General features: G+C 46.1%; 2 protein-coding genes across 2 annotated transcripts; both read right to left on the bottom strand.

The window, feature by feature from the left end:
- Nucleotides 1-2832: 2832 nt before the first annotated feature.
- On the bottom strand, nt 2833-3200 carry BJ212DRAFT_1485030 (uncharacterized protein; the record flags this gene model as incomplete). Its single annotated transcript, XM_041340913.1, has 2 exons — nt 2833-3073; nt 3136-3200. The coding sequence occupies 2 exons, from the start codon at nt 3198-3200 to the stop codon at nt 2833-2835; spliced, it is 306 nt and encodes a 101-aa protein (XP_041188615.1).
- A 5064-nt stretch (nt 3201-8264) lies between these two features.
- BJ212DRAFT_1303015 (uncharacterized protein) lies at nt 8265-9618 on the bottom strand (the record flags this gene model as incomplete). The annotated part of the gene is made up of 5 exons (XM_041333351.1): nt 8265-8351; nt 8572-8822; nt 9025-9120; nt 9291-9469; nt 9560-9618. The coding sequence occupies 5 exons, from the start codon at nt 9616-9618 to the stop codon at nt 8265-8267; spliced, it is 672 nt and encodes a 223-aa protein (XP_041188614.1).
- Between the last annotated feature and the right edge of the window lie 12821 nt (nt 9619-22439).

Genomic DNA, 22439 nt, shown 5'->3' with positions numbered 1-22439 from the left:
TTCTCTAACACCAAGGATCAGGCGTGGTCCTACCACGAACGACTGCACGACCGTCAAAACCTGAAGACACCCAGCACAAATCTGACTATCCAGGAAATATTCCTATAGAAATGATGAACCAGGGTCGTATGCAGGGGTCAGTGAAATATTGACATACCGCTGAGAATGTTGGAGAGAAAATAAGAATAAGGCTGAAGCAAGAAAGAGCAACAAAGCTGGTATGTCCGATCCTTTAGCAGAAATGAGAACCATATCCACAGCATGAGCTCACCTCGCAAAGTAAATCACGTGAGTTTTTATCAATGCCGTAAAACAATCCCCGATAATCCCTCCTGCTGAATGTTGTCGCAGTTCATGGAAGTGTTTTACAGCAATCCAGATTGCGAGACACATTGCGAGGACCTCCCACACAGTGGAGAGTATCAAACTAATTGAATCCAGAAGTAGTATATCTTCTGGGTAGCCAGCCGTGCACTGATAGGTGCCGGAGAGAATGAGTTCCTCTGGTATTCGTCAATAAGTCCCATGTACATTTTGGTCATCCGCAATTAAGCGCACCCCCTGAAATATGCATCGTTATCATTATGGCGACCACTCCGTTGAAAATGTTGACAGTCGTCAAGATGACGATGAGAAATATCAGGATTTTTCTGGATCGTTGATATATGGCATATAACCGAGTAATCATGATGACTTGCAAGATGTTTCAACGTCAATATCACTGAGATCATGCAACTGCAAAGCTCACTACATAGCATTGGAAATACCACAACATTCATCCACTCCATTACGGTGTACAGAATCCAGCCTAACGAATGCAGTCAGTGATCAGCCTCTGATAGATTCCACACTCCAAACAGACTCACATCTGTAGCAGTCATTATAGTGAACCAAGGAGTTTGTCACACACTCACCCCTACAGAGCGCCCTGGTTAAAGGGGAGTAACAACATCGGTGCAAAAGACTCACCGCATCTGTCACCGAGATTGTCGGAACACTGCCTGTATCCTGTTGGTCAAAAGAAGCAAAGACAGTTAATGTACTAAGGAGCCATACCTAGCATGTCCAAGCTGATTATGAGAGACGGATAATCAGCACAACATCGAGTGTTAGGTCTTCTGAACATACGCAGCAAATATGATTCCAACGTAGCGCACCTAGGATACTTTCAAGTCAGCACAACATAATAATCATGACAGGCAAGCTACATACACCGAGATACAGAACTGTCATCAGGGACCAGCGTTGCCTCTGGAATTAAGTGCATTTTCATTGATGTTCCTTTGACATGAGACTCCACTCACCCAGACTAATTCTACCTATAAAACCATTCTTAGCGAGATAGCTGCTCCGACCATGGCATCAACATACCTCTTGTCCAAGTGCAAGTGCTGGAAACATTAGTAGGTGGTCAGCATTGCTTTAATATGATCGTGCTCACCCCAGTCATACGTCACCACAACAAAGGAGGCAACTACGAATCCACAGTCAAAGGTTCGATTGAGACATCAGCTGCGACATCTGACTGTTTTCCACGAACCTACAAAATAGCTTACAACACGATATGAATTGATGAATGGCCACCAACTAGGGTCATCTGAGACAACGGTCATACTGTTAGAGAATGGGTGTAGGTAAGAGGCGAACTTGGTGGATGTATGATGATGGCGTTCGTGCTAGATATAAGTACCACCATCAGGCACATATAACGCAGCGTCGCTCGAGTGAATCAAAGCAGGTGTTGGTTGTGAAACTGCAAAGCAGTCATACACCCGGAATGTCTGGGAACGATCGAAGAGCTGTCCATGGTCTCTAACGCTACGCCTAGAATACAAACAGAAATAAGAAGGACTAGAAGAAAAGAAGACCACGGGCTGGGCGTTGCCCTTGTGACGACAGGAAGCCTTAAAGCCATACAGGCTCATGCCATGAAACATTGACGACGATGTTCTCGATTAGTGCGGCCCGGCTAAGTCTCAAGTCACTGCCTGTTGGCACATCATCACAAGTGAAGAAATGAAAAAAAAATTCAACAAAGTAACGATACTTACTAGTCAACTCACATCTCTCCGGACTGCCAACGCACACTCTCAACGTTCAGAGTTCAAGGCTTAATTCCATGCGGCATGCACCGCTTTCCTCATCCTACCCAAATTCCCGTCCCGGGAACCGATCGCCTCATGCGCAATTCAGGATCCCCTGACCCGGTTATCGGGCCGTTATATCACAGAAATGAGAACAATGTAGTGGTGGGTAGTGCCACTCTGATACCCTGATGAAAACACGCGCTACGCTAAATCCATCATGCAATTGGTGTATGTTGCATGCTGTCGAGATGAGAGGTGGGAAATAAGTAGCATTGTGCATTGTGTACGGCTGTGGATAGAAACAGAATAGCATGTTGAGAATGGCGTCGACCACGCATCATCCACAAACAGACCTTGAACAAAATCGTCTGATTCCAGTCCCTTTCCATATCCTCCGCAGCATTCGATAAGGGGGTGTCACACGATGTCAAAAATGATCACCCCGCGAGGTCAAAACAAGAATCCAGCGGAGAATCCTTGATGAAATGTAAAACACTCCGTAGCCGTATTGGACGGTCCGAGAACACCAACGCGGGCATCGGTGAGAGGGATATACGTCCTCACGCAAAACTCCATTTCAAAACCAAACGAGGGCGATTCGTGAGCTCGACACTATCGAGCGACATGTGCGTTTGGCGAAAATTTTGTGGCACGTCTATGTGCTTTGGGTTGCAACCATTTTAGTCCCTCGATTGTGCGACTGTAAACACGAGGTTGGGGGAGACAGACTGACCTTCTGAGGATCCTAGGGACAGACGTAAATTGGCTCGTCCTCCTTAAACCATGCATCAGCAGCTGGAACTTCAATCTTGAGGAACCCAGTCAAATCCTTTGCGTCGCTCGCTCGATCGAACGGTCGCAGCTCGTGTCTACCGATGACCAAGTCATAAACCTTCGTTCCACGCTCTTTGCTAGAAGAACATTCGCAGAGGAATGTCCACGTCAAATGTGGGGAGGAATAATTAGGGAAGAACAATTTCGCCCAGCTGTATGTATCGGATTGTGAGTTAATCTTATGATACTGTCAAAAAGCTGTTAAGGGACTTACACGAAATTTACATGCCTCGTAGCGACGTACATTCCCCCAACATCAATCCCTGACGTCATCCTCATTACGAGCGCTCTTGAGGGCGGTCCGTGAAACGAGCTTACACTGGAAGGACATGTTAGGAACGACAATTTTCATATCGTTGTCTTTGCCCTAGCAATTGACAGCATGTCAAGAGAATGGAAATGACATGCATTACTTATGTGAAATTTCCAACAGATATGCAGATATATTGAGCGAAGGCCGAAGCATTTAATAAAGCCTGTTGTTTCTCCTCGAGTGGGATAGAAGATCGAAAAAATGAGTTTGAGAAGAAATCGTAGGCTAGAGGGAGACCGGGAAATATCTAGGTTGTGGGCTTTAGGTTACGTTTCTGTGAAGGGAGCACTCTAGGGACAGACTTCACTCGCGGTGGGTCGTTGGTGATGTGGACGAGAACGATGCTCTCTCGGATTCGAGTCCACCCGAATCGACACGATCCCGCCCCCACTATGACAGAGACCGCCCCCGCCGCAGAAGAGTATGAAGCAAATAGGGATGGAGGAACGTGTCGAGGAGGAGTTGTCAGGGAGTGCTCGGATATGGCGATCGCGCGAACTAGGGCAGGTATCGAAGAAGGCAGGAAAGGTTTCTATAATTATCCTCAGTGGTACAAACAATCAAGTCAAGGAGATAACCCAGCGAGCATCTCGACCTTCCAGTTCAAAGTGTTCCTTTTCTTTGTTACCTCTCAAAACTCCTTCCCGACCCAGTTTTGTCTCTTCAGAATGATCAACCTTATGATTCATTCCACGTGCATCTCATTTACAGGTTCCCTTCCCAGTTGACTCGATATCATATTCCATTATATTTCCCTACTAGATTTCCCTGCCTCCCAACCAAGTGCGCATCGGTGCAGGCCGCGATTTTCTGTAGGGCTATCCATGAATGCATTTCCGTGGAAAATGGTGAGAATCCGCGCACCCTATGATCTCATTTTCAACTTGCATTTTTCAGTCTCGAGTCTCGACACACCAACACCACCTACTCAGTCGTCCGCAATCTCTCAAAACCTGCTTATAGCACCCACCAATCTGATGGCCTGTTCGTGATAGTCACGCTCCACCGCCAATTATTGATGTTCCTCTCACCAAGAGTCAATTGTCGTGCTTAGAACACCCGTCATTTTGTTTCAAATGTTTTATCGTTCCTGAAATCTTCTTAATGATACTCGCCCTCCAATGCACACATATTCTTATGAAAATTCGCAATACAGCTCCCTTCGAAGATCGCGGAACCTTCCCTTCTTCAATGCCCTCAAATGATTCAGAGTCAAAGCTCCCAGAGTACGACCACGACCTGGAACGTTCTCGCACGTACTTTCCAAACTCGAAAACTAAATCAATGCCCCAACGTCGATGCCATTGTCAAGCTTGTTGAAGACATCTTGGCTGTATGCACGTAGTCGCTTCCCAAGTCCTGCTACATCCCGGAGGCGGTCTCTGCCAGCCAGCTACATCGAGAGATTCACCCCTCCCTGTCTCGAAGTCGCCACCACATCTGCAACCTGACATCAAGCAACAGATGCTCGACTCTTGCACTATTGCTGGTGCTGGTGCTGGCGCCTATATGTTCGTTCCTGGGTGCATTGGTGTCGCGAGGCACTAAATGACAATGCGTAATAGGTCCAGGGTACGTGTATCCCCAATAGCGCTTCAGTAACAATCCTAAATACATTCATGTTCGTATCCGTATTTCCGCTTCATCGAACAAAAGTGAAAGGCGGCATCTTTCACAAACATTAGCTTGCGTCAACCTCGTGAAATCTCATTAAGTACTATGCCTCGCGCACTTTGTAATCATCTTGAGTGAATGTAAGCCAGTTGGCGTAAGTCGGGTGAGAAGACTAGGATGAGACATTGAATGCGGCGAGGAGATGAATCGAGGACGGATTGCTGAGTGACTGCAGTAGTGTTGCACGGCTTGACTCTTGCGCGCCCATTTGCCAAGCAATTGTAGGGACGACTGTCATCACACAGAGAAAAGAAGGACCACTGGCTGGTGCAAGTGCGGGTGGGCAGCTAATACCAGTAGAGGTATCCAGGATATTGGTTTAAACATTGTCGGACGTATAACAAATTACTTAACTAAATAGTATGACGAAAGCTTTGCCCAGACCTATATCTCCCTGAAATCTACTTCAGAACACCAATAGCATCACGAAAGCTGAAATAAATAAAAGCAAATTGTAGAGTACCGGACAGCCGTTAACTTCACGAAGCATTACACACCACTGCCAGTCAATATATGCACGCGTTCTTGGAAAGCGATTGAGGTCATGCCAGTTGCTGCGTCGGAGTCGGCCACGAGCTTAGCATGATATTCTCTAACACCAAGGATCAGGCGTGGTCCAAGTACGAACATCTGCACCACCTCCAAAATCTGAAGCAAGCCATAATAAGTGTGAATTTCTAGGGAAGATCGATCCTATAGAAATGATGAACTGTGGTCACATACGGAGGTAAGTGAAAGATTGACATACCGTTGAGAGTGTTGGAGAGAAATTAGTAATGAGCTGGAGGCAAGAAACAACAACAAAGCTACCACGTCCGACCCATCAGTGGAAAAAGGGAACAATAATCACGATATGAGCTCACCTCGCAAAGTAAAGCATGTGAGTTTTCATCAATGCCGTGAAACAGTCCCCTGATAATCCCTCCTGCCGAATGGCGTCGTAGTTCACAGAAGTGTTTAACTGCAATCCAGACTGCAAGACACAGTGTGAGGACCTCCCACACGGTGGCAAGTATCCAAACAGTGGAAATTAGAAGTGGCATATCTCCCGTGTAGCCAACTGAGCATTGATAGTTCCCGGAGAGAATGAATTCCTCTGGTATTCATCAATGAGCCCCATGGTCATTTTTTGTCATCTACAATTAGGCGTACCCCCTGAAGTACGTATCGTTGCTATTACGACGACCACTGTGTTGAAAATGCTGACAGCCAGGAAGATTACGACGAGAAATATCAGAATCTTTCTGGATTGTTGATACATGGCATGTAACCGAGTGATCATGATAACTTGTAGCATGTTTCAGTCAAGTCAATATCACTAATATCTTGCAACTGCCAAACTCACCCCACAGCATTTCGAATACCAAAAGAGACGTCCAATTCTGTAATATGGCGTACTTAACCCAGCCTGACGAATCCAGTCAGTGACGGGTAGCACACACTCCAAACAGACTCACATCTGTGGCAGTATAATGTGGCAGTCATTAGTGAACTAAAGAGTCAGTAAAGAGCCACACCCACTCCTACAGGGCACCGCGGTTACTTGGAGGGGAATATCAGGCATCTGTACAGACTACTCACTGTATCTGTCAGCGGGATGGTTGGAACAGTACCTGTATGCCGTTGGTCAGAAGAAGCAAATAAAGCGAATGTACTAAGGAGACATACTCAGCATGTCAAGGCTGATTATGAGAAATAAACGATTAGTGCAACACCGATTGTTCAGCCTTCCGAACATACCCAGGATATAAGATTCCAAGGTAGCGCACCTAGGATATTTTCAAGTCAGCATAAAATGACAACTGTGTCAGGCAAGCTACATACATCGAGATACAGAACTGTCATAAGGGACCAGCGTTGCCTCTGGAATTAAGTGTATTTCATGTGTGTTATCCTGACCTGAGACTGTACTCACCCAGATCAGTTCGACCTATGAAACTGTTCTTAGCAAAGTGGGTGCTCCAGTCATAGAATCAGCATACCTCTTGTCCCAATGTGAGCGCTAGAAATATTTGTAGGTGGTCAGCAGTTTTTTGATATCATCATGCTCACCCCAATCATACACCACTATAACAAAGGAGGCAACTGCGAAACCGGAGTCAAGATTAGATCGAGACATCAGCTTCAACATCAAACTGCTCTGCACGAACCATACAAATAGCCAGACAAATGATCTGCATTGATGGTCGGCCACAAAGTGGGATCATTTGAGACTATGGTCATATTGATAGAAAATGGGGGTGTTAGGCATATCGCATCGTAAGGATGCCAATAAATAGTTAGTGCGGAATCTGATACAGGACGCATCGCATTCAATTTGCAGCGTGCGGTTGATCGGATGTGGATGCATCGATTGGAGACGAAGGCCCGGTCATCGTCCACAGGAAGCCTTCAAATTATGTTCTGAAAGATTGATGATTATGTTCTTGATGAGGGCCGTCAGCTGAGCTTCAACTGTTGGCACTGGGCAGTACCATCCAAGCCAGAAATGTGAGAAAAAGAAGAAAATGCTACAAAGTAACAGTCAACCTGGGCTGCGACTCGATTACAGGAGTGAGAACAGCAAGGGCGGTACCACTATAACATTGTACACATACGCTACGCTAAATGCAATTGATGTATCTTGTCTATTGTATTAAAGCATGAATAACCAATTTGCGAATGCAAAATACAGCCTCTACCAGTGTTTTTCGTTGATTGCTGATGACCTTATACTAAATTCACAAGCCGTCGCCCCCGGTCGGGGTGGACACAACTGATACTGGCCAGCTGTGGTGCTATGGTGGCATCATGCTGTGTTGCTCTGCATTCATAGTTCTGTTTCCTAAGCGGCTCGGCAGGGCGCAGCGGTTAATTGGAGGGGGATGGCAGGCCCATTGGTGAAATTGAAGACTCACTGCATCTGTCAGCGAGATCATCGGAACATCGCCCGTATTCCGCAAGTCAGAAGAAGCAAGGACATTGAATGTGAGAAGACATGCCTACTATGCCCAAGCCGATCGCGAGAGATAATTCATTAGTGCAAGCACAGTCCTGCGCCTTCCAAACATACACAGCAGATAATATTCCAAGATCGCGCATCTAGGATACTTTACAATATAACAACTGTGACAGGCAAGCTGCACGCACTGAGATACAAAATTGTCAGTAGGGATCAGCGTTTCCTCTAGAATTAACTGTACTTTCATGTGTGTTCCTCTGACACGAGACTCTGCTCACTCGGACCAAAACCATGCTTAGTGAGGAAGCCGCTCCGGTCATAGCATCAATATACCTCTCGTCCGAAAGTAAGTGCTGAAAATACTTGTAAGATACTAGCAGTTCTTTAATATTATCATTCTCACTCCAATCATAAGTTACTCCAACAAAGGCGGCAACTGCCAAACCGCAGTCAAGGTTAGGTCGAGAGCATCGGTGTCAACATCTGGCTGTTCTCTACGAACCTACAAAATAGCTGTAAAAACGATATGCATTGATGACCGGTCACGCAGTGGGATCATTTGAGATTATGGTCATATTGGACGGGGGTGAGAGGCGAACTCGGTGGACGTATGGCGGTGGCGTTCGTGCTAGATGTACTACAATTGTGTGCTTGGATCACCAGAATGAGATCAAAAGATGATATCCGTTCCTGCATTGATTGCCCGAAGAAAGTATTTTCACATGAAGAACGATGAACTCAATCCGGGTGCTCGACATAGATGTTGGTCGCGAAGCAGCTGTGCGGGCTGAACACTTGAGCATTGAAAGAGATTGAAGAATTTCAACATGCATGCGCATCTTCTTGCGGTCATCGGACTTCCGTATTATAAGGATGCCAGAAATGGTGAGTGCAAAATCTTCAATTTGCAACGTGGTATTGGTGTGGTGGACAGGCATCAGTTTGCACAGCCGGAGATATCTTAGTTGAGAATCTGTGATTGATATCTGGTGAAGATACAACACCATCCTTAGATTAAGACAGCGCTGAGAAAGGGCATGGAAAAGAAGACTCGGGCGCACTGTTATGACCACATGAAGCCTGATGTGTGGTTCTTCAAACTGATGTCATAAAACCTGATCAACGAGCCTCAGTAGCGTCTATATCCCAGGGCTCTTAATTGCGCAATAACTCACCTCGGCCACGCAGCCGCCAAGGCACACCCCTCGACGCGAGATCAACTAAGAACCGATGCAAAACTTCGTCTAACAACGGCCTAGGTGTAATATGAGCTTTGAAAACGCTTGACATCTCAGTGGTTCTCAATCAGTATCAGCAGTCTCCGTTTCACGGGCCCGAACTTAATAGCACCTCCGAGGTCATTCCACAAGGTGGACCTATGCTGGACATGTAAGATAAATTTAAACAAGGGAGGTCCAAACGAAGCAGACAGATAACTCACCTGTACAGCGCCCTTCAAGCACAGCTTCAAATGCCCCTGCTCCTCCCTTCTGGCCCTCCACCTTGGTCATCGGCCTACCGTGTTGGTAAGTGCGGAACCGATACAAGGCGCACCGCACTCGATTTGCATAAATTGTCACAGCCTGATTCAAGACCTTGAGGCGCGAGAATAGATCATCCCTAGATTACAAACAGAGATGAGAGGAAACTAGGAGAAAAGAATATCCAGGTGTCGTCCTTACTCACAGGAAGTTGGCACGCCATCATAACGTCCGTGAAACATCGCCCTTCACTGCCAGCTGAAGAGTGTGCCCATTAAATGTCGACATGCTTCGCAGAGGGTCCAGAGAGGGAGGAAAATAGTCATCAGCTGATGTAGCTAGTAGTATGATGAATAAATAGTAACGAAGGAATGGTCATGAACTTGTGGGGCTTGATCTGGGAGTCGAATGTAGAACATAGGAACGCTGGCGCATCAGTGACCGAGTCAAAATAGCCATGTGCACCCTTCTCATTCATGTGATACTACGGCCTAAAGGCTCATGACCGAGATGGCAAATGCTAGAAGATAGCGAGCAGGACGTTTAGCTTGTGCTGTTTGTTTGTGTTCAGGCTATGGATAGAAACGGAAATTCTTGACGATGTGGGCGTAATTATAGATACATGCAAGAGCGACGTTGCACGCATAATCTGGATTCTGCAAACAGACGGTCCCATCTAACCAGACACCGAGCTGACTTCTTGGTGAAGTTGAGGATGAAAAATCTTACATTTGTCGATTTACTCAACGTATTTTGTCTCCAGGTTTTCCAATGTCCTCACAATATTACACAGTCTCACCGAGCCATTCAACCATCTCTCCTTCAATACCCTCGAATTGATAATTACTGCGAGCTTCTTCGACGGAACTGTGCCCACTCGATTGAACGGGCCAGCTGAATAACGCGCGACCAGGTTCATATGATATCCACGCTGTCAAATCACTTTCCCTGCGTACTAGTGTGCTGTGCATCCACAGAGATACCAATGCGTGGTGGTCCACTGTGAGTGGTCTTGAAATCTTTTCACAATCCCCGTCTCAACCTCACAGGCTTTCAAGTTCAGCTCCGGATTATCGTCCCCACCACCAGTGACAACTCATCGACCATCCCTTGATAACGTAACCACATATGTATTCTCCTCACAAAGACCCCACGCATCCTCAATCTCCCATTCGCTGACTGTCCAGAATATGGATCCAATATTGTCATCATGACCCTCCAAGGCCACTATCGATATCAATCGATTTCGTGGCGGCCAACTTGATTGGCACGAAAGTTATGGCTTATCGGCGAGCGAAACAGTCCAGTACGGGAAAAATATCCTCTGGATGTATTTGAAGGTGCAGTTGTGTGCTATGGCCTGGCATTGTCAGTCGTTTGAAGTTTCGCTCTGGAACACTTTGCATTTAAACTGTTCGTCAGTTCGTCCGTTCAGGAAATTCAGATTGAGAGTTGATCTTACCGAGAGCCTGGCAATTACAGAGAGGGAAATTTTGTACAACGTAGTCGTCCTTGTAAGGTGTGCTATTCGCTTCCCGACTCACAACCATGACCGAAGTTCCTGTGCTAGAGTGTTAATCTCCTGGCACCCGCCAGTGTTGCTGTGAACTTCTCAGTGGGGTATCTGGACCTCCAAATATTTGATATGCTGTAGCATTCATTCTTTCGTATTCATAATAAGCTTCGTTGCAGTTTCGCTTTGGACGCTAGCGGATGCGTGAACAGTTGCTATTGAACATTGCACGGACACCACTTTCTTCATGCCACCAGGCCAATCTCTCGACCGCTCTCAGGTACACACTCATCTTTCCGTTTCTCTGACTAACCGAAACAATCTTGAAGCGGTGCGTGAGGAAGATGTACAGAGCTTTGCCGTGTGATCACCAAAGCACGTGGTTTGCCTATCCAAGGTTCTGTATCGGATGTCCACGATTCATTTATGTTCTACACCATCATTCGATATTCAACGTTCGACCTCCCATTGTTACGCTTGGTGTTCGTGAGAACAGCTAAACAGTCACAAAGAGTCTAAAGCGTACACCTATGTACGAGTCGTGCGAGTTAAGCAGTATATTGCAGGCCCTGGTCTGCATAGGTCAAGTTAAAGAATACAAGCGTAAGAGATAGAGTATATATAAGGTGATTAAAGCGGAGCTTTAATAAATGAATCGGAGATGAAAAGTAAATAGCGAATCAGAAAAAGAAAAGAGAATCATACGATAGAATGTTATAGAATGTTCTGTGAATATGTGATAGTGTGAATAAGTGAAGAGGTGAAAGGAAAAAGAATAGAACTGTAACATTACCCCCGTTGTAAGGGTAGTAGGCACCGACTACTATCAAAGAAGACGATGCGATCGTTTATAATTAGTGAGAAGTTCAGAAGCGTTACCTAGTTCGGCCTCCTTCATCCATTTGTTCTCGGAACTCAGGAATCCCTTCCACTTTACATAATATTGGCGTCTAGATGAAGATCCGCGGTGTCCGACGACCACTTCAACTTCGTGTTCTTCTTTGCCATCGACTAAGTCTGGGGGAGGCGGAATATAATTAGGGCCGTGTGTATCGTTCTCTTTATAAGGAGAAAGGAGTGCGGCATGGAATACGGGGTGAATGCGCCATTGTGACGGTAGCGTGAGTTGATAAGTGATAGGAGATAAGACGTCGGTGATTAGGAATGGTCCTTCGCATTTTGGTGCGAGTTTCTGATTAGGATATCCAAGGTGGAGGTTTTTGGCTTCTAGCCATACTTTATCGCCTTTAGAGAATGGTATGAATTTAGACGTGATTCGTTGACGCATAGTGTTATGTGCGAGTTCATGAGCGGCTAGCGCCTCATCTCGTGCTTTATTAAGCAAAGATAGTCGTTGTTCAATATTAGGGATATCGGATTTCGGATGGGAATCAGGAAGGTGGTGTGGGTGATAACCCATCATAAGATAAAAGGGTGAGGTACCACGTGCTGAATGATGGCGCGAATTATGAACGAATTCGGCAAGTGGCAACATGGGCGCCCAACCGGTTTGGTCGTTAGCGCAGAAGATCCGGAGGTAGACTTCGAGTTCTTGATTTACTCGTTCGGTCTCTCCATCACTCTGAGGGTGGAATGCGGTGGAAAGGGAATTCTTGTATCCGAGGAGTTTTCCGAGTTCGACCTGGAATCTGGAAGCGAACTGAGGTCCGCGGTCAGAGATAATTTTATCGTAGAGTCCGTATCTAGAGAAAACTTTAGAGAAGAAAATGTTCACGACGCCTTCAGCGTCAATAGTTTTGAGACAAGGGGTGAAAATTAAATTACCCCCTTCGAAAGTCCGTGGTCGACCATGACCATAATAGAGTCGAATCCGTCGGAAAGGGGAAGGTCTGTGATAAGATCTACCGAACAGTGGGCGAAGGGTCGGTTGGAAATAGGGGCGGGAATAGGGAATAGGGGTGGTGTCGAGGGGTGCGTGTTTACTTTATTCTGTTGGCAGATGCAACAGCCCTCGACGAAGTTCTTGACAAAGGTAGCTAGTCCAGGCCACCAGTAGTCGCGAGAAAGGAGTTCCTGGGTTTTGAAACGTCCAGGGTGTCCGGCGGTGGGAGAGTCGTGATGGAGGGAGGTGAGTTCTCGTCGGAGATCTCTGGGGGGTACGTAAGTAAGTCCTTTAAATGAAAGGATTCCGTCGCTCAATTTCCAATCGGAAAGAGCGGAGCGAAGTGGAGGGGGAATGGAAGAGTCTGTAAGCGCTTGAAGCGCAGTGTGTACTACTGGGTCAATGGAAGATGAAATACGTAATCTGTCCGTAAAAGAAGTGTCAATGACGTTGATAAACATCGAGTCAGGAAGAAGTTGGATGCTAATATTGTCCTTTTCGTCATTATCAACCGGAAGGTGATCCGTTCTACGAGATAATAAATCGGGAATAATGAGTTCTTTTCCAGGTATGTGCTGGATTTGGAGTTCGAATTGGGAGAGGAAGGTTTGCCATCTTGCTTGGCGTCAGTTAAGGTCTTGTACGTCTCTGAAATAAGTAAGGTTCTTATGGTCAGTCTGTACGGTTACGGGATAGGGGGAGCTGAGAAGGTAGTGTCTCCACGCTTTCAAAGCGCGGACGATAGCGAGTAACTCGCGGTCATAGATCTGATAATTACGTTCAGCGGGATTAAACGATTGAGATAGAAAGGAACAAGGGAGCCAGTCTCCGTTGTCGTTCTTTTGAAGGAGTACTGCGCCGGTTGCATAAAGCGATGCGTCAGTAGCAATCGCGAATGGGGAATTCTTGTCGGGTATTTGGAGAATAGGGGATGAGGTGAAAATACGCTTCAGCTTATTGAAAGCTTCCTTGCGTTCGAGTGTCCAAGAGAATTCTTCGTCTTTCTTGGTAAGGTCGATAAGAGGTCTAGCGATTGAAGAATAGTCAGCAATAAACCGTCGGTAGAAGTTAGCAAATCCGAGGAATGATCGGACTTCCTTCACTTTCGTGGGAGTCTTCCATTCGGATATACCCTTTAATTTGGCAGGATCCATGGCGATAGAACCAGGTTTAATGATCATTCCGAGGTATTCAATATCGGTGACATTAAAGGTGCATTTCTCGGGTTTTAGGTGGAGGAGGTTATCGCGGAGTCGTTGAAGTACCTTGTGAGTACGAATACGGTGGGTCTCGTCGTCTTTGGAAAAGATCAGTATATCATCCATATAAATGATAATCCACCCCTCCTGGATCATATCTCCGAACAAATCGTTCATCATAGACTGGAAGGTAGCGGGCAAATTACACATTCCGAAGAACATGACCGTGGGTTTGAAGAGTCCTCTGGAAGTAGCAAAAGCTGCCTTCCATTGATCAGTTTTTCTCATACGTACGTTATTATAGCCCCATCGAATATCCATCTTGGTAAAGATCTTGGCGTCCTTTAGCTTATCTATAAGATCTGAGATTAGCGGTAAAGGATAGTTATTCTTAACCGTGTGTTCGTTCAAGTATCGATAGTCCTGGCAAGGTCGGAGGGAACCGTCTTTCTTCCCGACGAAGAAGAATGGGGAGGATTGAGGGGATTCGGAAGGAACGATAGTTCCTTTGGCTAGATGTTCGTCAATAAAATCGTTCATCGCCTTCTCTTCTTTGGCGTTAAGCGGATAAATCTTGCATTTCCGCGGTTCGAAAGATTCTTTGAGGTCGATCTTGTGGTCGTATTTGCGTTCTGGAGGAAGGGTGCCGTTAGCTACATCACCAAATACGTCCTTATATTGTTGGAACTCTTCGGGTACGAGTTCTTCGAAGGTTTTCTTTGGTTTGGCGGCGTCTTGGGCGAGTGTCTGTGAAATATTGTCAGTCTTTCGGATATAGGTGTAAAAATCGTCATCGTCATTGATGGGATCTAAAAGATGTGGGAGAGTTTCGTTAGCCGGGTCCCATTCCGGTTCTAAATCTTCCAAAGCGTCGTAAAAAACATCTTCTTCTTCGATTTCTTCTATGGTTGCTTTTTTCAGGGTACGCTCCCTTAGGCGGACTTCTTGGTTTGTCCAGTCGATATCTGGGTTTTCTTTCTTTAGCCAAGTCATTCCCAGGATCGCGTCTTCTCCTCCTAGAGAGGTTACGAAGAAATGCTTCCACATTGGGATATCTTTGATTAAAAAGGAAAGTTCACAGTACCGTGTGATTCTTCCGGCTTTGTTTAATGTGCCGTCTATGTTTTGTACGGGTATTGGGTTTTCGAGTTTGTGCATGTGAATGTTTTCTTTGAGTATGAATTTCTTGTCGATAAATTCGCCTTCTGCGCCGCAATCAATTAGAGCAGCGGCTACGGTGGTTTTTTCAGTCTTCTTCAATCTTATGGTTAGCGGCAAATGAATAGAGTTAGTGTCACCAATAGATTGTACTAGTAGTCCGATTCTGGGAGTTTCTGACACCGTGGCAGGCTCCCCTACGCAAAATCCTCCTCATCACTACTTTCTTCTTTCTTAACTGGTTTCTTACCGGCTTTCTTCATCTGGCATGCTTTAAACGCCTTCCATTCCTGGAATTCTTTGTAGTCGTCGTCAGATGACTCCTTGACTACTTTCCTGGTGTTGGTCGTAACCGTAGGGTGGTTAGGGCAATCTGCGGCTAAGCCTTTCTTACCGCATTTGAAGCAGAGGCCGCCTTTGCGCCTGCGCTCCCGTTCTTGAGGAGTTAGGTAAGTCTTCCTCGTCTTCTTCTCACCTTCTTCGTCGTCTATTTCTACTTTATCTATATCCATGGCATAGGGGTCCTTGGCCTTGGTATAAGAAGGAGGTGCTATTAAGGTCCTTCGTACCTCGACATCTAGGGCTTTCTCTAGCCACGTCTCGATGGTGGTGGGGGTCATCTCGAAGGCATAGATAGCGGAGACTATCTCGCGCTTAAGCCCGTTTCTGAAGAACATGATTTTCGTATTTTCTTTGGAGATGCCGGTATCGGTGAGGATGGTGCGGAATAGAGAAGCGTACGCGGCTACACTGCTGGTCTGTCTAAGAGATGAAATACGGCGAATTGCCGTTTGTTCAACGTTCTTAGGGAAAAAGGTGGATTTGAATTGCTTAGCGAAATCTACCCAGGTTCCATAATTCTTGCTCGTGGCCGCAGCCTTGAGCTGGCCTTCAGCCCATTTAGCGGCTTCTCCCTTAGTCATAAGACTTAAGGCGAAAATAACCTTCTTCTTGTCGTTGTCATAGACTTCGTCGTTCATGTCTAGGTACGCCTCAACTTGAAGCGTCCATCCCTGTGCAAGGTGGGTATCGCTGTTGAAGGGTGAAGGGGTCTTTCCGATTTCTTTAGGCATGGGTGCTGAGAGAGATCGTTCATAGGTTTGGGTATGGAAATTCCAAACTTGGTTCTTGGGGGCGATGCTAGCGTAGTAGGCAGCCCACTGGTCAATGGAGTATCTGGTGCCCTTGGCATCTATCTGATAGAACTCTTGTTCTTCTTTGTCCCAGGTGAAACCGGGAGGGGTCGGGGCGATCGGTGGTATGGTGTCTGATTCTGGGTGTGAGTTCTAGGGAACCATGCGGTAAAGAAGTAACTTGACCTTTTGTTATGCTCGGCATTCGTGAGAATGGCTAAACGGTCACAAAGAGTCTAAAGCGTACACCTATGTACAAGTCGTGCGAGTTAAGCAGTATATTGCAGGCCCTGGTCTGCGTAGGTCAAGTTAAAGAATACAAGCGTAAGAGATAGAGTATATATAAGGTGATTAAAGCGGAGCTTTAATAAATGAATCGGAGATGAAAAGTAAATAGCGAATCAGAAAAAGAAAAGAGAATCGTACGATAGAATGTTATAGAATGTTCTGTGAATATGTGATAGTGTGAATAAGTGAAGAGGTGAAAGGAAAAAGAATAGAACTGTAACACCCATTCCCGACTCACGCCACCTGGCTTACACTTGCATGCACTATCATACTGTTTCATGCCCCACATGGACAGGACCCAGATATATGCTACAAGGTGGCAACAAGACCTATAACACATGCTTCGAATAAATACTACAATGAAAATATTGTCCAGACCTAAGATTCCTTGAAATTTACTTCGGGACACCAAACAACTAAATACCCCAACGAGGCTTGGAATAGAGACAAAATCCCGCTCCCTACAAAGCACCAGACAACCATTAACATCTCCCGTGTTATACACCATTGCCAGTTGATATATGCACGCGCTCCTGGAAAGCGATTGAGGTCATGCCAGTTGCTGCGTCGGAGGCGGCCACGAGCTTAGCATGATATTCTCTAACACCAAGGATCAGGCGTGGTCCAAGTACGAACATCTGCACCACCTCCAAAATCTGAAGCAAGCCATAATAAGTGTGAATTTCTAGGGAAGATCGATCCTATAGAAATGATGAACTTTGGTCACATACGGGGGTAAGTGAAAGATTGACATACCGTTAAGAGTGTTGGAGAGAAATTAGTAATGAGCTGGAGGCAAGAAACAGCAACAAAGCTACCACGTCCGACCCTTCAGTGGGAAAAGGGAATAATGATCACGATACGAGCTCACCTTGCAAAGTAAAGCATGTGAGTTTTCATCAATACTGTGAAACAATCCCCGATAATTCCTCCTGCCGAATGTTGTCGCAGTTCATGGAAATGTTTTACCGCAATCCAGATTGCGAGACACAGTGTGAGGACCTCCCACACAGTGGCAAGTATCCAACCAGTGGAAATTAGAAGTAGTATATCTTTCGTGTAGTCAATTGAGCACTGATAGGTGCCGGAGAGGATGAGTGCCTCTGGTATTCATCAATGAGTCCCATGAACATTTTTATCATCCATAATTAAGCGTACCCCCTGGAGTACGTGTTGTTATTATTGTGGCGACCACTATGTTGAAAATGTTGACAGCCATGAAGATGATAATAAGAAATATCTGGATCTTTCTGGATCGTTGATGCATAGCATGTAACCGAGTGATCATGATGACTTGTAGCATTTTTCAGTCAAGTCAATATCAGTGAGATCTCGCAAATGCTAAGCTCACCCCACAGCATTGCAAGTACCAAAATAATTGCCCAACTCCGTAATATGGCAGACATAATCCGGCCTGACGAATCCAGTCAGTGATGGGTGGCACACACTCCAAACAGACTCACATCTGTGGCAACCATTAGTGAAATAAAAAGATAGTAAAGAACCACACCCACTCCTACGGGGCACTACGGTTAATTGGAGGGGAAAGTAGAGTAGGCATCTGTGCAGACGACTCACTGTATCTGTCACCGAGATGGTCGGGACACTGCCTGTACACCGTGGGTCAGAAGAAAGATAGCGAATGTACTAAAGAGACCTACACAGAGTGTCGAGGCTGATTATAAGAAATAAACGATTAGCACAATACCGATTGTGTAGCCTTCCGGACATACGCAGCATGTAAAATTCCAAGGTAACGCACCTAGGATATTTCAAGTCAGCATAAAATGACAACTGGGTCAGGCAAGCTACATACACCGAGATACAGAACTGTCATCGGGGACCAGTGCTGCCTCTGGAATTAAGTGTACTTTCAGGTGTGTTCCTCTGACATGAGACTGTACTCACCCAGACCAGTTCGACCTATAAAGTCATTCTTAGCGAAATGGCTGCTCTAGTCATAGAGTCAACATACCTCTTGTCCGAATGTAAGTGCTAAAAATGTTTGTAGGTGGTCAGCAGTTCTTTGATATCATCATGCTCACCCCAATCATATATTACTATAACAAAGGAGGCAACTGCGAAACCGCAGTCAAGGTTAGATCGAGACATCAGCTTCAACATCAAACTGCTCTCCACGAACCTGCAAAATAGCTAGACAAACGATATGCATTGACGGTCGGCCACAAAGTGGGATCATTTGAGACTATGGTCATATTGATAGAAAATGGGGGTGTTAGGCATATCGCATCGTGAGGATGCCAATAAATAGTTAGTGCGGAATCTGATACAGGACACATCGCATTCAATTTGCAGCGTGCGGTTGATCGGATGTGGATGCATCGATTGGAGACGAAGGTCCGAGCATCGTCCACAGGAAACCTTCAAATTATGCTCTGAAAGATTGATGATTATGTTCTCGATGAGGGCCGTCAGCTGAGCTTTAACTGTTGGCAGCGCCATTAGAAATGTTAGAAAAAGAAGAAAATGCCACGAAGTAACAGTCAACCTGGGCTGCAATATTACAGGAGTGAGAACAGTAGGGGCAGTGATACTCTTATGTAAACGCACGCTACGCTAAACCCATTGTGCAATTGATGTATCTTGTCTATCGTATGAAAGCATGAATAACCAATTTGCGAATGCGAAATACAGCCTCTACCAGTGTTTTTCGTTAATTGCGGTGATTTTCTGATATGCTTATACATGGCTTGACAAGCCGCCACGCGTCACCGCCGGTTGTCAATATGATTTTGAGTGAAATTCCATTCAAGGACATGGAAAAGAAGACTCAGGAACGCTGTTATGACCACATGAAGCCTGACTTGTGGTTCTTCAAACTATCGTAAAACCTGATCGACGAGCCTCAGCAGCGTCTATATCCCAGGGCTCTTGATTGTGTGATAACTCACCCCAGCCACACAGTTACCAAGGCACACTCCTCAACGCGAAATCAACTGAAAACCGATGCAAAACTTGGTCTAACAACGGCCTAGGTGTGATGTGAGGTTCGAAGAAGCTTGGCATCTCAGTGGCTCTCGATGAGCATCGGCGTCTCCGCTTCACAAGCCCGAACGTAACAGCGCTTCCGAGGTCGTTCAACAAGGTGAGCTTATACTGGACATGTAAAGTCTTTAAACAAAAGAGGTCCAAACGAAGCAGACAGATGACTCATCTGTCAAGCACACCTTTCAATACCCCTGCTCTCCCCTTCTAGCCCTCCATCTTGATCATCGGCCTATCATATCACGAGAATGTCGTTAAACGGTAAGTGCGGAACTGATACAAAGCGCACCATACTCGACGGGTATCAATCGTCACAGCCTGACTCAAGGTCCATGGTCCATGATTGATGTGCGGAGATATCATCCTTAGATTACACACAGAGATGAGTGGGTACTGGGAGAAAAGAATATCCAGGCGTCGTCCTTACTCACAGGATGGAGGCTAAAAAATAGTCATCGGCTAACGTGGCTAGTAGCATGCAGTGCGGCGGCCCTAAATTAACGACCGTCGACCGTGCAACTTCAAGTTGATCTTGGTCCTGGGAGTTGAATGTAGAAATAGGAACGCTCGCACCGGCGCGTCAGTGACCGCATCAAAATCACTATGTGCGCCCTTCTCATTCCTGTGATACTACAGCCTAATGAGCGAGATGGCAAATGCCAGAAGATCGCGAGCAGGACGGTTAGTCTGTGCTGTTTATTTGCATACGGGCTATGGAGAGAAACGGAATTACATAATGATGTGGGTGTACATCCGTTGCGCGCATAATCTGGATTTTGCAGCTAGACACCAAGCTGACTTATTGCAAAGTGAAACTGAGGATGGCCAAATACACTTGACGATCCACTCAACATATTTTGTCACCAAGTCCTCCATTATTGTACAGTCTCACTGAGCCATTCAACCATCTCTCTCTCTTCAATACCGTCGAATTAATAATCACTGCGAGCTTCTTCAAGAATCGACGTATCTGTGCCAACCCGATTGAATGAGCCAGCTGAGTTTCTCAGTAACGCACGTCTAAGTTCTATGATATCCACGCTGTCAAATCACTTTCCCTGCTCGCTAGCAGTACTAGTGTGCTGTACATCCGCAGATATATTGAAGCGCGGTGGTCCACTGTGAGTGGCCTTAAAATCTTTCCACAATTCCCGTCTCAACCTCACAGGCTTTCAAGTTCAGCTCCGGATTATCGTCCTTACCCACGCATCACCGAGTAGTCCTGTCCCGACATCTACTGATCATTCGCTGGTCATCCGGAATATGGATCCAATGTTGTCACCCAAGGTCATTATCGATGTCAATCGATTTCGTGGCGGCTAACTTGATTGGCACGAAGGTCATGGCTTATCGGCGAGCGAAACAGTCCAGTACGGGAAAAATATCCTCTGGATGTATTTGAAGGTGCAGTCAGCTCTCCTTGTGTGCTATGGCCTGGCATTGTCAGTCGTTTGAAGTTTCGCTCTGGAACACTTTGCATTTAAACTGTTCGTCAGTTCGTCCGTTCAGGAAATTCAGATTGAGAGTTGATCTTACCGAGAGCCTGGCAATTATAGAGAGGGAAATTTTGTACAGCGTGGTCGTCCTTGTAAGGTGTGCTATTCGCTTCCCGACTCACAACCATGACCGAAGTTCCTGTGCTAGAGTGTTAATCTCCTGGCACCCGCCAGTGTTGCTGTGAACTTCTCAGTGGGGTATCTGGACCTCCAAATATTTGATATGCTGTAGCATTCATTCTTTCGTATTCACGTATAAGCTTCGTTGCAGTTTCGCTTTGGACGCTAGCGGATGCGTGAACAGTTGCTATTGAACATTGCACGGACACCACTCTCCTCATGCCACCAGGCAACCTCGACCGCTCTCGGGTACACACTCATCTTCCCGTTTTTCCAACCAACCGAAGCAACCTTGAAGCGGTGCGTGAGGAAGATGTACGGAGCCTCGCCGTATGATCACCAAAACCCGCGGTTCGCCTATCCAGGGTTCAGTATCAGACGTCCACGATTCGTTTATGTTCTACACCATCATTCGATATTCAACGTTCAACCTCCTATTTCCGACTCACGCCAACTGGCTTACACGCGTATGCACTGTCGCGCTGTTTCATGCCCCATGGGCACAGACATGGACAGTACCTATATATATGCTGCATGGTGGCCACAGGACCTATAGCAAATGATTCGAATAACTACTACGATAGAAATATTGCCCAGACCTGTCTCCTTGAAATCTACTTTCGGAACACCACAAAACTGGCTAAGTACCGCAACGAGACTTGGAAGGGGGACGAAAACCCAAATTTTCCTTCTCCCTACAGACAACCAGACAACTGTCAACATCTCCCGTGTTACACACCATTGCCAGTCGATATATGCACACGCTCCTGGAAAGCGATTGAGGTCATGCCGGTTGCTGCGTCAGAGTCGGCCACGAGCTTAGAGTGGAATTCTCGAACGCTAAGGACCAGGCGGGGTCCCAACACAAACATCTGCACGGACGTCAATATTTGAGAAATACCGAGACAAATCTGGATTCCTAGGGAAGATTGGTCCTACAGAAATGATGAACCATGGTTGCATGCAGACGTCAGTGAAAGATCGACATACCGTTGAGTACAATGAAGAGAGAAAAACAACGAGGATAAAGCAAGAAACAGCGATAAAGCTACCACGTCCGACCTTTCAGTGGAAAAAGGGAACAATACTCACAATATGAACTCACCTCGCAAAGTAAAACACGTGAGCTTTGATCAACACCGTGAAACAGTCCCCGATAATCCTTCCCGCCGAATGTTGTCGCAGTTCACGGAAGTGTTTTACCGCAATCCAGACTGCGAGACACAGTGTGAGGACCTCCCACGCAATGGCAAATACCCAAGTAATGGCATTCAGAAGTGTGACATCTTCCGTATCGCCAATCGAGCACTGGTAGGTGCCCGAGAGAATGAGTTCCTCTGGTATTAATTAATG

This window comes from Suillus subaureus, assembly GCF_016647635.1.
Source record: "Suillus subaureus strain MN1 chromosome Unknown BJ212scaffold_38, whole genome shotgun sequence".
NCBI lineage: Eukaryota > Fungi > Basidiomycota > Agaricomycetes > Boletales > Suillaceae > Suillus > Suillus subaureus.
The sequence above is the reverse complement of the archived record's forward strand: the minus strand, read 5'-3'. Positions and strand labels throughout refer to the sequence as shown.